Source organism: Apaloderma vittatum, unplaced genomic scaffold (genome assembly GCF_000703405.1).
Source record: "Apaloderma vittatum isolate BGI_N311 unplaced genomic scaffold, ASM70340v1 scaffold16484, whole genome shotgun sequence".
NCBI classification, from domain to species: domain Eukaryota; kingdom Metazoa; phylum Chordata; class Aves; order Trogoniformes; family Trogonidae; genus Apaloderma; species Apaloderma vittatum.
The window spans coordinates 1-14798 of record NW_009713351.1 but is presented as its reverse complement, the minus strand read 5'-3'; the positions used below and the strand labels follow the sequence as shown (position 1 = coordinate 14798).

Here is a 14798-nt window from a genome sequence, read left to right as displayed (position 1 = left end):
TCCCGAGACGGGCAGAGGCACGGAAGGGGGTGCGTACCACTGGAGAGCCAGGGCCATGCTGCACCCTCCGAGTAAGGGGCTATTGCAAATCTTGGGTGGTGGTAGAGGCACGTGGATAGCACAAGGTCCTTTACCTGCAGGATGCCATTGTGTTTTTCCTTATCAGGGAAAGGATCACCAGCTGCAGGATACTGCCCAGAACATTTTACACAGCAGCCATGGTCCCTGGGAATAATGGTAAGGGTTTGGTCATCAGTCTGTTGGGGTGGTGAGGAATCTGCAGGGTGGCCCAGCACCCAGGGGACCAAGGCTTCAGGAGGGGCTGGGAGCACCCCTACATGTGGGGCAGCAGCCAGAGTCGAGGGGGAACTGTGCTCCAGAGGGATCTGTGCAGTTGACGAGACCAGACTTGTCCTCACGGCTCTCCCCTGCGAGGCTGTGCCATTGCTCCTTCAGCTCTTTGGCTGGGTGCCCAATTCCAGAAGAAAAGAATAAAAAGGACGAAGCACCCGCCCTGCCGCGTCGGTGAATCGCTGTCTGTCACCATGGGAACTCCTCCCTCCCCAGACCCCTCCGGGATGACTCCACAATCTCCATCGAGTAGGAGGGCTGCGTCACCGGGATGGCATGGGATGGATGGACACGTACATCTCATGCAAGGACCTCTGTAGCTGCAGCAATGGGCATGGAGCAGGATGATGCAAACCTCCAGGGAGGAGGCTGAGCAGCCTGGGTGATGGTCCCACAGAGCATGGGTGTATGGTCTGCACCCACACAGCACAGAGGAACAACAACTCGGGGCTTCTCGGAGCTCCAGCTTCTTGCAGAAGACATCCCTCCAGCACCTCAGCACTCCTCCTTGTTGCCATCCACGAGAGAGGAGCACAGGATCCTGTCTCTGGACCTCTCCCACCTTTGGGAGTCACCAGCCTGGGGCCATGAGGATCTCATGCCTCTCCAATCCACTCGGCAAAGCCAGGGCAAGGTCACCTGTGAGTCACTGCTGCATGTGCAAGGCAGACAGAGGGGATATTTGTGTTCCCATGTCATAGGGGCTCCCGCCAAGCGCTGAACATCTGGAACATCTGTAAACAAAGCAGGGAAAACAAGAGAGCCACAGCAGAGAGCAGCTGGGGGTAGCGGGGACCTCCAGCTCTGCAGCAGCCAGGCAGGGGGGGAAGTGTTGGAAATGCAGAACTGCCACATGTAGCCCATAGCCAGGACTCGAGCACATTCGCCGCCTCTTCCTAGAATCCCCTCAGCACATCAGGGCATCCGCCATGCCGGGTGAGTAGAGGCAGGAATTAACCACGGACATGCGGCCCACTGCTCCAGATCCCAGAGCCTCTGCTCACCAAGCCTCCCACGTGAGGCCCCAGCTCTGCTCGCTCTGTCGGTGGGCAGTTATCACTTCACAGATCTCCACCTGAAATCACAGCCTCCAAGTTTCATTGGTAGCACCAAGTCTGTTTCTTTGTTGCTACAAGGACTACTCAAGAGCGATGTGGTCTCAGTGGAGAGGAGATTCATATATTTGTGTATATGAATCTGTACAATGCTAAACTGTACACCGTACCCTGAGAAACTCACAGTACAGTTTTCTGAAGTTAAATCTTGAAGCCACACAACTTTAATTCCCTAGTTTAAACATTCAAATAAGGAAGACAAAAATACCACCCAGAAGTGTCAGCTCGCTCTTCCCTAAATATAACAAATTAAAGATAAGAAGCATATTCCCTTTATAGTTATTATCCAAGTGCCTACTCTGAATAACTTACATGCAACGCAGAAAATAGTGCACAGTACTGTGGCTATTTCATCCTGCGTATTGCACCGAGTGTCAGTACCCACATTCATGGCAAGGCAACACAGCGCCCAGAAAAGCTAAATGCTTGAGGTCACGCTGCGGGCTCTTGGCGAAACTGGGAAGAGCATTCAGATATTCAGCCTCCTGTTTCAATATCTTAATTATGTAATTAGCCTTGCTTGAATCAGACCATGTGGCATTTGATCCAACTTCCTCCACTGTCGTCATGCTGTCCATGCTATGCAGTTCACACCAAGGCAGCCGACGGAGCCTTGAATAATCCCTGAGCGCGGCAAAGGCTCAGCAATGGATGGTGTGACACCAAGCAGGAGCAGTGTCTCCAGGACTTGGTGGGAAATCCAGCACAAGTACTACTCCCATCAACACCTCTTGGTACTAAAAAAATCCCTACTGCGCTCACAGACCTGGGCTGGGAGCTCCTCAGGCTGCCACCCCAAGCACTCTAGTGTTAAGCCAGCAGCTCCAATTCCCATTCCTGGGCAGGTAAGGAACCTGGGAAGATCCTCCTCCAGGCACCACGCTTCTACTAGCTTTTCTGGGCATTCTCAGCAATGGGCAGCAAAGGCAAACCTCAGCCTGGCAGCCCCACTAAAACCCTCAGAGCCCCGATGATGGAAGGTATGTGGGTATGTGGGCAAAGAGCTGGGAAGAAGAGACTTGCAGGGAAAAGCGAGAACCACTGATCCTCTTAGGAAGGCATGTGGGGAAAAGCAGCTTTTAAGGAGAGTTGTTCAGGGCTCAGACTCTCCCCCTTCTGTACATGCCAGGGAAGAAAGAGCTCAAAGACAAGTGCTGCCACCATGCCACACTCAGCCTCATGTCTCGCAGCAGGTCGTGATGGCTGTAGCTGGCACAGGTCTGGATGGGACCTTTGTCCATTGCTTTTCCACGCAATGGACATACTAAAGCTTTAGATGAGTGGTTTCCTTTTCCAAATAGGAAACAGGGTTTCTGGACATGCATCCGGATACTGCTGATCACCATCCCTCTCTGCCCCAGTGTACAAAGTCCCAACCGCACACACAAGGGCAAGAAGAAGCGCGGGAGGCCTGGGAAGGACAAGCTTATGATGCCAAGCATCAGGTAAGACCCTCACCCCAGCAATCCTGCAACCTCTGCTGGGTGACATTTCATCAAGGGAAAACTCAGCCTTCCTCTGAGCAGATCACATAATAGAGGGGCTGGGCAGGGGAAAAGATCCCTGGTGACAGCCTTGCCGATGCCTCGGTCAGCCACTGCACCAAGGGGTCCAAGCGTTACAAGGTTCCAGCAATGCAAGACGCCAGCAGAGCTGCACTGCTGCCCCATCTTCTAAACCCCACTGATAATTTTCACCAGCCTGAGCAGGAGAGCGGGCAGAGAAGCAGGCCCGGAGGGCTGTGGGCTCTCCTCCCAAAAGCTCTCTTGGCACCAAAGAGGGGCAGAGCTCCAAGCTTTCATTTCTGTGAAAGCCTCTGCAACTCCCTGCTTCCCTGAGGACAGGCTTGGCTCAGCACCTATGATTAGTATCAACTGTACTTTCCAGGGTGGGTAATTAGTCCAGGTGAGGCAACTACTGACAATTGGCTGCTGTGGTCCCCCTTGGCAAGCACCGGAATCCCAAACAAGCAGCTCACATATCAAAGGGGCTGCCTGCTCCACAAGCAGATCCACCCTGCGCATCTGCCCCAGCCCTGCAGCACCACGCTGGGGGTACCAACAGCTTTTCCTACTGGAGACCAGGGAAACCTGGAATACTCAGGACAGGTCTCCAGGAAGTGCTCCCCGTTTTCACTGCTAGATTTTTGTACCTGGAATAGCTCTATGTGGTAGGGGAAAAAAAAAAAAGTCACCAAAGCGTTGTAGAGTTTCCCGTAGGATGCACAATATCCTCATTTCCAAATGCTCTTCTCTTCCAGCCAAGACAGAGTGCCAAGCTGTCAGGGAGGGAAAGCAACTGCCTACGGGCAGGTGGAGGGCATGAGCTTCAAAGAGAGAACTTTACCAGAAGAGGATAAAACAGCACAGTGCAGAAGGGGAGGGAGCAAAGGCTAATTCATACACCAGGTTAAATTTATCAGCACGGTCTAATGAGATCCCAAGTAACCTTCCATGAGAAGTAACAAAATAAAACACTTAAGCCATTGAAAACTAGACCAGTCAAAAGAGTCCTGCTTTTTTTTTGTCCAGGGAGCCAGGAAACAGATTTATTAGGTCACTGAGGCCATCTCCAGTTTCAGTGAAATTGCCCTGTTCCAGGGATGGTTCCAACTCACCCCTCTGGCACTGCCACTGTCCTTCACTGGGCAGTGGAAACTGCAGACGATCTCACTTTGTCAAGGTTCAGGAAAAGCGTTGAGGTGGGACACTTCTGTCGTGCCAAACACTTCCCAGTTTAGATTCCCTCGGACTGAGACTGCTCCAGCAGAGGAGCAGAAACACACTCCTACAGCTCAAAGAGAGAGACCTGCCAACAGGATTAGAGCTTCAGTTCCTCCAGCAGCGAGGAATTCAGCTGCCAAACGCTTGACAACTTTGCACCAATTTCAGGTTACGCTTCCCAAGGCCCTCACTAAGACTCAGAGTATGAGTGTCTTTGCCAAGCAATAATGCTCGACTCCTGAAAGGGTTTCCCCTCCCCAGCTTTTAGATCCCATCTGGCTGCTTGCTGTTCACCAAGGAAAAAACGGTATCACAAACCCTTCAATCCTTAGATCTGGTGAGACGCATGCGTTTCTGGAAGCATGGACTGCCACAGCACCCAAACAGGACAGGCACAATGCAGAGTGCCATTGGAACTGCAGCCAGATGCCAACATCTGGAGCATCACTCAGCCTCAACTCCTACTACTAACAGACACGCAGCAGACTCTGCATCCAACGCCACTCACCACAGCTCCGCTCCTAGTACAGATCGGCTCAAATACTCGGATTTCTAAGGGTATCAAGGCATCTACAAAAGACCTTCTTAACACTGCTTAAGCCAGCCACCCTTGCAGAGCTGCAGCCTCTTGGTCAGAAGGGAGCGGGTGTTTGGCCTCGTTGAAGTACTGGGAGCGTGCTGCCCAGCACAGCCAGCCTGCTGCTTGTGCAGAGAAACAGGGCAATTTGGAAAGCAAGAGCTGCAGAGGGGTTTGAATCTGTTCCTAGTACAAAGTAGTGCAGAAGGGCATGGGGAAGTACTCAAGGAAAACAACATTTTCAAGCAAATACCTCCAGAGAAGAAAGCTTGCAGGAAATGCTAAGGCAAGGAAGTACATCACCCTTTCCTTGGATATCTCACCAACTGCAAAACACCCTGAAAGCTCACCTGGAGAAGAAGGGTAATACAGAGCAATGGAAGATAAAAGAGGATTAAAGTCTGACTGCAGTCACAAAACCAAGACAGAATCATTTACTGGTTCCACAAGGCTGGAGGCATAAGTAAGCTTGTTTAGTTTTTTCAGCCCTCAGTGCACTTGTAACGAGCCAGAGCTTGCGACGACAGTTAAATCCAAATTACATCAAGAACATTTAACAGTTTCAAACTTGCCTAGTGCATGCAATGAGCTCAGACATACTGACTCTCTCATCAAGAATCCAGATTCAGCACAAATGATTTAGTACACTGGATTAGTCTCAAGTGTAATGACTAACTCCTAGAAACTTTTACACTATTTTTAAATCCCACTTGTCAGGGCAGCACCTGGAAGTTAAATGAGAATCCCAAGGAGATTTATGCCAGACAAAAACTAAACAGGAGTACCTTGCAGCTGCCAAGGGTAGCTGTGACAGGCTAGTGCCACCTGGTGGGAAGCTTTTCTCCATCCCCCTTGCTCAGTTCCATCGTTCCATGTTCCAGCTTCCCAGAGGCAAGACAAGGAAGCAACAACCGGATTAACATCAGATAAAGCAGAAGGGGCTAGGCAGCTGCTTCAACTACGCAGACCCTGAGATTATTTTGCAGGTATAGGCCTGGTCACCCTATACTTCAGTCAGCAGCTTCTCAACTATTGCACAGCTGAGACTCGATAGATGGAGGCCCATCTGCAAGAGGAACGTGCAAATCAGCACCAATACACTCCCCAACAATCTCTTCTCATTATTTAGTTGGCTTACAGATAACTGGAAAGCTTAAGATGAGAGGTAACATATCCCCATACAGGCTCTGGAAACATGTTTTTCTAGCAACAACTCCAGCTGCTCACATCATCCCAGCTGTGCCAGGGACGACCGCCTCAACCCTACTGAGGCAGCATCAGGCAAGGCCAGGCTGGCCACACGCATCACGTCTGTCCGTAAGCAATGAGGGAGAGAGGGGTTGCACAAACCGCCCCTGCCACAGAGGCGGTCACTGCAGGGAGAGGGCCATGGGCGGGGTTCGCACACCCCCCCCCTGCCACAGAGGCGGTCACTGCAGTGAGAGGGCCATGAGCAGTAACACCACACACCAGGGACAGGATCGGCTTTCCACAGATGCGTTTTGATCTCCTTGACAAGCAGGAGGGCACAGAGGTCCCCTCAGACAAGGGCCCTTTGTTCTTAGGTCTGCACAAACAGCCCTGCTACAGCCCGAGTTTGAGCGTGCTGCTGCCTGCACAGGAGGGCACAGTGGAAATAGCCAGAGCTACCCTGGCAGCCGTGTACCAGTGGAAAGACTTCCTTCAAGCAGCCTAAACACAAGACCTCTGAGCCAGGGCACTGCCGGCTCAGGACAGAGGAGGGGGGCTGCAGGTAGACACACAGGCAAGATTCTAGCACAAGCCCTGACAAATCAAGAGCACCAGTTTGGCAAAATTAACTGTCTACATACACAGCTCAGCAAGACATGGTTGACTGCCAGCAGAACCGCTCCATGTAGGATATATTTATTTTTACACATTTAACATCAAGAAGACAGCCATTTTGATGGGACTCATCTTGCCCCTGGTGCCCAAGACATTCAGGGCCAGGGGGAACCTGTCACAGTCCACATTATTCCCGCCTTGCAGGGACACATCTTAGAAACGGATCCAGTACATGCCACTGCGGATACGGTTGTAATCCAAGAGCTGTTCAATGGGACCTGAGTGAACAAAACAAGAGTTAGTCACTGGAGACAAAGTTAAAAATCCCTGTGCAGTTTCCCATGGCTTAAAGCAGATGCTGCCAGAGCATACTATGCTCACAAACCACAGCAGCTATGCACAACTACAGCTCAAACCTGCATCAGGAAAACCAGCAGATACCATTTCCTGACAGAGAAACTGTTCCACATTTCCTCAGAATAAGCTGTTTTCTCACACTGCTCCACAATGCTCAGTGCAGCTCCACACACAGGTATGAAACCTTCCCTCCAGTACCAATTCACAGAGATTTTAGCTGGTTCATTCCAACTTCCTGTTCAAAACCCATCTCCCTTTTCCAAGCTGCTCCACTTTGAAGGCCAGAGGAAGCAGCTGCACAGAGGACGGGAATCCACAACACACAGGAAGGAGGCGGCAGAGCAGAGTTGAGCTGCTCAGGCAGGTTTTCTGAAAGGAATTTGTCCTTGGTCAGACAGACATGCCAGAGCAGCACAAGAGAATCAGGGCCCTCCACTTTCCTTACATAAACCACCATGACCCCAGGGTAAGGACACCTGGCAGACACCACTGGGTGCCTGCACCCAGCTACAAGACTTGCAGTCTTAGTCACAGCTCCACAGCAAGTAGAGAGGTGGGAGGACAGCCAACAGCTCACTGCCAGTGCGTCTCCATCACCTGCAGGTTTGATCTCTTGGCACATCTAATGTGCAGAGGTGGGATACCAGCAAAGAACCAGGGCGGTTAGGAGGTCAGAATAGAAATGTGAAAACTGCCCGCAGCTCACTTCCACTCCACTCTTGGCCCTTCTTCCCGTTTTTTGAGCTACCACGTACTAATTGCCACATACTACTTACCGACTGCTGCAATTGCTGGGCATTTGTCATAAATGTATTTACTGCAGACGTCTCTCACCATTCTTGCATCAACAGCCTAATAAATAACAAACAAGCAGTTAATTACCTTTCTAGCAGACCTACATTTCTCAAAGTTGGAAGTTCCTGTTGCCGCTAAGATCATAAAAAAAAATATTTTAAGACCCTTGGGGGCCATCTGCACCAACTGCCACAAATGAATACCTACAGCAATCCTGGCATCCCACTCCTCCAGAGGAATACGGCGTCCATAGTTTAAGAGATGGCTTCCAATATTCTCACACACTGGTGTAGTGCCTAGATGTTGAAGATATCACATGGTCAGCATAGCAGAAAGCCTTCCAGATTTGCACAGCTTGATCATCAGTCAAAGCACACAGAAAAATCTCGAGCCGTTCAAACAGCTTCTAACAGTTACCACTCTAAGCAGCTCCAGGAGGTGTTAAGCAATACAAAGATTGCTTCACTCGTCTCCAGAGAGTTAGAGCCAAGACAGACCAGTTTGAGGCCTCAATTCTAACTTCAGGCAACATGTTATTCACTTGCAGCAACTGAACAACTAGAAGTTTACAGAGTCAGAGTCAGCCTGGAGCACAGCAGGCTGGGGTCAGCTGCCTGACAGAAGGAACACAGAGCACAGAAAAGGAAGTTTTGCCCAGTGCCTGCCAGCAGTACCGTGATGTCTAGCAGAGCTCCAGCTTCCCAGGAGAGACATAAGCAGTAACCCTCCAAAACCCTCCACAAACCATAACATACCATCCAGTTGAGCCACCATGGCATTTCGGAGATAGTTCTTGGCTCTCTCCACCTCTGATTCTGTGGCACTAGTGCACAGACGCATCCTGAAGAGATGGAAAGATCACTAAAGCTCTTAAAGATGTCTGTCTGCTCAGAGAGAAAGAAAACTCCTCCCTCTCCCAAGCCTCTGCAGAAATAAGCTATTATCAACAGCACTTGTCTTGCAGACTTGAGATTCATTCTTGGTCACCACAGAGCTGCTAAGAACTGGGAAGCACCGAACAGCAGGTGGCAGCAGGTAAAGCTTACAGGCAGGGGCTGTCAGTCAGCAGGTGACACACTGAGTTACACTCCCTAAGATCTAAGCAGCTCTGGCTATGGCTCTAGCTTGCCCATCAGACATGGCAGCAAGCAGCCTGTGGTACACTATCAAGAGAAGTAAGGAGTGTCAGCTATGCCCATGCATGGCAAGCTGCTATGGAAACTGATGCTTAAAGAACAAGACAGCTCCACAGAGTTTATTTGGACTCCCACTGTTAAATCCCTTCCTCCTTTGCCAACTGCAAGGTCTCTGGGGCAAGGGCTAACTCCATCTGCTCCACACACAGCATGGCTCAGCTCCAAATCCCAGATGTATCCTTGAACCACTACTGGAATATATACGTACACAGCAAGACAGACAGAAAGCCCCCAAACACCGGCACAGCTCCAGCAGCAGGGCACTTATCAGCCACAACACTCTGAAAGGCAGGAACTCTGTCTGCTCTGCTGAGGCTTAACAAGACAACGGAGATCTGCCTCTCGGGCACCTGGGAAAGCCTTGTCTCTAAGGAAGGACCTCATTTGTACATAAAAAACCCAAAGCCTCAGTGCTAATACTTGGAAGGATGAACAAAAGACCTGGAGAGCCTTAAGGCATTAAAATAGCTCCTCCAAAGCCACATTCTAAGACATTTACAGAAATTACTTACAGGATCACTTAACCACAATGTGACTTACCAAGACGATCATAAAGAGACAGAGCTCTCTGAAGACCTTATATGCTCCCCCTGCACCAGCTCAGTCTCACACAAGACAGTGAGATCTTAAACAGGAACTTTTGGCAGAGTTGTACTTACCACTCCCCCTGAGCACAGTACATCATATCATCTATAGACAGAGGATCGGAAACAAAATGGAACCCGAAGAGGCCAGTATCAGAGTAACAGGTGTTGAACGTCTGGAAGCTGTGGCAGAGATTATACTGCACAGCCAGCGCAGCCAGTCTGCTGGACTGATTCTGCAAGTAAGGAGATACTGTCAGCCATTGCAGTCCTGCAGCTTCCTCACAGCTCAAATTCTTTCCAACTGAGCTGTTTTCACAAAGACCACAGACAAGACAGAGCGGAACGCCTTGCTGAAGGAGAGCTTAATTTAGACCCTTCATGTGGTCAACAGATGAGACTCACTGGTGGGAAAGCCACAGACAGTGGCCTAAAGTCCATCCAGCAAAACCATTTCCTTTCCCAGCTGCAGATGAGGAGCTAGCACGCGTACCACTCTAGAAGTGGAAGAAAACGGGAAGCGCAAGGTCTCCCAGTAACAGGGGTTAACAGTTATGCAGGCCAGGCAGATTCCAGACAAAAATGAATGCAATACTGAGGTTTTAAACAAGTTCCACTTGCTTTGCAGTTGTCAGGCAAGCTGGCTTTGTGAGACTATAGACTACTACGTCCGGCTTGAATCATCGCCCCCACTCTGTGGTTAGGTTGCGAGGGTAGGAATAAGCTGCTGGGAATTCACCAGCTGAACCTCTTCCAAATGTAGCAGACAAGGCTCAGTTCATCTCCCAGCACTGCCTTGCAAGAACTGTCCTGCATTAGCCTCGATACCCTACTTTCCAGACTCCTAACCACTTTGCAGTTGAATGGTAACTACAATAGCCTTCCATAAAGCACATTGACCCATAATACTTCATATTAAAAGGCTCCAGGCTTTCCCTATCCCACTCACGAGCTTCTTACCTATCACACTCACGAGCTTCTTACCTATCACACTCACGAGCTTCTTACCTTTCCACCTCCAAAAGTGCGGTCGTAGCGCCCAATGACAGCATTAGCCACATTCAGGACAATGTTGTCTGGATCAGCCCATCCTGGCCCCTCCACAGCAAGAGCAATATGGGCAACAGGCAGAGCATCATCTCTGGCACGGATCTAGAGAGTCACCAAGGAGAGCGGAGAACTGCGTGAGCACCGTGGCTTTGTCTGCAGCCTGCTGCAATGACAGACTGAAAAGCTGGGTGACCTGGTATTATCCCAGTGAAACAAAAGAGTCTTGAGCACTACTGAGCACAAAACAACTGCTTTGATAAGAGTTTTCCAGCAGATGATGTGAACAAAAGCCTCACATTCCTAATGAATCTGGGTTCTATCTAAAACCCAACACATTGTGGCAATAAGCCTCAAGAACAGAACATGGGGGCACTACATCATCAGCTTCTCTGAGATGACAGATTTTTCCTCTCAGAAGCAGAGGTAACTGGTTCCACACTCATTCAACAGTGTGGCAACAGTTGCTTGTTTTGTTCAGGACCACAACAACTTTACCTCACTCCCTGTGAAGCGACAGCGTGGAAGGATAGGCACAGCATCCTCTTTGTATGTAAAAGGTACTCCACCAAAGTGTTGCTTAGCTACATCTACCAGCTCTCTGTGGGAAATACCTGGCAGTAAAAAAAGAGAGATTTGTAGTCTTAAACAGCTTAATCTAACAACATCACCTGATTTTACATTAGAGATGTGACAGGGGTTTGACCATCATCTTGCAAATGCCCAGGCTCCCCAGAATCACAGGGATCTAGAGCTTACCTCCAGCAGCTGCCAGGACCATACGAGGTGCCTTGAAGTGAGTGTCAACATATGAAGCTAGATCCGCTCGAGTCAGATGCCTAGAAAGAACAGAGACCCAGTGTTATCAGCATCTCTGAGTCAGAGGAATGAGAGGCTTAGAAGAAGCAAGTTCACAGCACAGAGACAGCAGTAATGTTGTTGATTCTCTTAGTAGTGGGGTAATAATACTTTTTAAAAGCAAGACTGTACTGTCTTGTGTTCTCCCTGTGCTCTAACTCAGAGCACAGCAAACAGAAACTGGTGGCCAAGCTGGAGAGCTAAGGGTAGACTTGCACACAGACCAGAGAGTACTGACTCCGGTCACTGAGCTACCAGCACCCTAACAGGTGTGTATGCTCAAAGCCGTTACTTCAGTGAGCACTTCTAGCTCTGAACTTCTCTAACAGTATCAAGCTTTCAAGTTGGGGAGAAGGTTCAACCTGTCCCTCACATCTGGCACGAGGGGGATTCTAAAGAACACGTGCAGGATTCCAGTTTCACCAGCATCAACAGGGAAAATGCAATCCAGACACAACGAGAAGCCCCAGGGCAGAGATAACCTCAGTGTACGGACTGGTTTCCTCATGCAGTCACTGCTAGGGAGAAGCAGTAGTCATGCACCCCCAGAACCGAGCCCACGGGCTGTATACCGCGTCCAGCTTGGTGCTCACTTGACGTTCGCTGTGGTCCCCTCAACAGTGTGGGCCAGGGCAGTCCCCTGGAAAGCTGTGGCATGAAGGTAATCAAAGGTAACCTCCGTCAAGTTGCTGTCGATTTCTTTCAACTCCTGAAGGATGACGCCACGTTCCTTCTCGATCTGAGACTCCTCCAGCGCACAGTTCTGCACAATGTCAGCCAGAAGCTCTACAACTGCAACACATTTCCTACGTTAGCAACCCTGCTGCCTGACTGCTGCTCGGTGCTGCTGAAAGAAGAAAAGACACCCAGGCAGCAGGGATGCCACTAGAGGAGAGAGCAAGCAACAAACCACGCTGGGGAGGGGACGTACTGTTACAGAGTACTGCCCATCCCACAGCACCAGGAAGAGACAACCAGCACTGTTTTAGCACAAAGTTTACAAGCCAGCTTGCCAAGCATCATCGCCAGCAAAAAGCAGACGATGGCAGAAGGATGCCAGAAGTGAGGTGCTGCTGCAGAAAGACACTGAATCTTTACAGAGAGCTCGTGACACCTACAGCGTAGCCCACACCTGCAGCACGGCCCACAGCTCTGACTCACACCACCACCTCTGGACAAAACTGACCTAAAGAGGAGTTTGTGCATGGCAGTCAGACACAAGCAACAACAGCAAGAGCTGCACTGAGAACTCCTGGCACAGCAGCTGTCACTGACCTCAGATCCTCAGCTCCATAAACCAGCCACAGGCTACTGAAGCCCTGCTCTGGCAATACAGTACAGCTTTGCAGAACTGGGTTTAGAAATACACGAACTCGCAGCCTTGAAGCACCATGGCATAGCTGTGCTCTCCCCAACTACCAACTAGAACCTCCAACTTACTGTTCAGGTACAACTTCAGCCCCTGGTCTGTTAGAAAGGATGCTGGTGGGAGAGAAGCACAAGCACACACACCTGCTTAGCCTCCACATCTGACTGTGCCCAGTGGCCACCCTACCTTTGGGCATGTCCTTGGACAAGGCTTTTATGTAATAGGCAGTCTGCTCGCGCGAGGTGTACCCGTTGAGGTGAGCACCCATACTCTCCACCTCCTTCTCGAAGGCAGTGCCAGGACGCTTCTTTGTGCCCTAAAAGAAAGCAATAAACACAATTATGAAACGAACAGATTTCCCTCTTAGGTGGAACTAAAGTAAAAAAAAAAAAAGAACAATAAAGACATAAACCAATAAAATATTTCATATAACTCATAAAAGCCAAGTGCAAGTGCAGAAAGCAAGAGATGTAAAACGTGTCTTATTTATTCTAGCTAAAGGATGGCTGAGGTGTATTTTGAAAGACCAGTGCAAATCCAATGTGGAAGAAGACCTATGCTAAGGCATAATAGTGACTGAAGATCACATTTGTGAAAGTAAACCAGGAAGCCTGAACCAAAAATAAGCAGGTTTCTAGCTACCCAAGCAGTAATGTTCAGAAGAAGCCAAAACAGGAGCAGAAAACTACTTCTAATACAGAGGTCACCTCTTAAGGAGCAAGCCAGATGCTGCAGTTGCCTGGACTGGGCTACAAGACAGCAAGTGCCAGGCTCAAATGCCTTCTGACCTACGGCTGTTCAGCAGACATGTTATTAGAAAAGTAATAGCTGTAGCCTCTAAACTTTGCTAGTCCACTAAGAAAGCCAAAGAAAAATAAACAGCTACAGTAAATGCTGCTTTGAGCCCTACCTGCTAACCTGAGTAACAGGCTTGATAAATATAGTCCTATATGTGCGCTACACAACGGCTACACAGGGACTGGAACACAGTATCAGACTCACTCACTCGTTACCTACAACTTTTTCTTTTAAGAGGAGAAATACCAGCTTGTAAATAAGAGTTGCCTTAGTTCACAGTTGCTTGCAAGTTGCCACATGTTCCACGATATAGGGTAGGTATCTTTTGAGGTTTCTTTTTGTACTATGTGCAAAGCCTCTGGGACTTGACCTGATTTACATTCTGTTTTAACAGCTACAGCCCTGTAGCATATCTCCTTACCTTAAAGGCCAGATGTTCCACAAAGTAACCAGCCCCGTTGTTCTTCTCATTTTCATAGCGGCTCCCCGCCCCGATCCACACACCCACCTGATGGCAAAAGCATCAGGTACACATATCAGAAAAGAAAACAAACAGCCTGCTCAAGCCTCACGCCACAAATGGAACAGCATGGACAAAAAGTCTGGTGCACAGATGTTGTACTAGTAGCACCAAAATAAGAACAAGCACCAGTAACTGTCGTACACAGTTTTTTCTTAATCCAGCACCTTCGCAAAAGCCTTTAGTAGTTTTGCCAGAACTATTACTATCACCGGTCACTTATCGCTTATACAAAAACCGTAAGGCTGAGAAAACTCGTTGAGCATGAAACCCTGATTACAGACTTGTACAAAGCCAGCTAGGCCTTCCCCTGCTGCATTAATTCCATCAGTTAGCAAAGAGAAGTGGTAGAACCTCTGTCAAAAGCTTCAGTTCAAAAAAGGGTTTGCCACTTTTGGAAAACCAGCTACAGACCAGGCAAAACCACCCGTGTCGAGTAAGCCCTTAAGCTATCTTAACCTTACCGTACACGTTGGCTGGTTGGACTCCTCTGAAGCTACTCGGAGACCATTCTCTAGAGTGGTGACTTGGGTCTCAGGGATATTACGGAGTGTCTGGGCGTAGGTGGCAGCACCTCGGTTCCTTGTCAGAGTCAGTAAGGCTGCCTGAAAAAAGAAAGGCTGTCACCACCACCAACCAGCAACTGCAGGTCAGGCACCCGGCAGGTTGGCTGCTGGGCACAGCTGACCAGGCCGAGCCCAG

The 14798-nt window shown here is 49.5% G+C and overlaps 1 protein-coding gene across 1 annotated transcript; it reads right to left on the bottom strand.

Annotated features, from left to right (window-relative positions):
• Positions 1 to 6617: 6617 nt before the first annotated feature.
• Positions 6618 to 14701, bottom strand: LOC104273124 (cytochrome b-c1 complex subunit 1, mitochondrial; the record flags this gene model as incomplete). Its single annotated transcript, XM_009868340.1, has 12 exons — positions 6618 to 6850; positions 7706 to 7781; positions 7932 to 8020; positions 8480 to 8565; positions 9580 to 9740; positions 10513 to 10656; positions 11050 to 11165; positions 11311 to 11390; positions 12003 to 12201; positions 12965 to 13094; positions 13998 to 14084; positions 14561 to 14701. Coding segments are annotated over 12 exons (1374 nt in total), but the record flags the coding sequence as incomplete, so codon positions are not given.
• Positions 14702 to 14798: the final 97 nt, after the last annotated feature.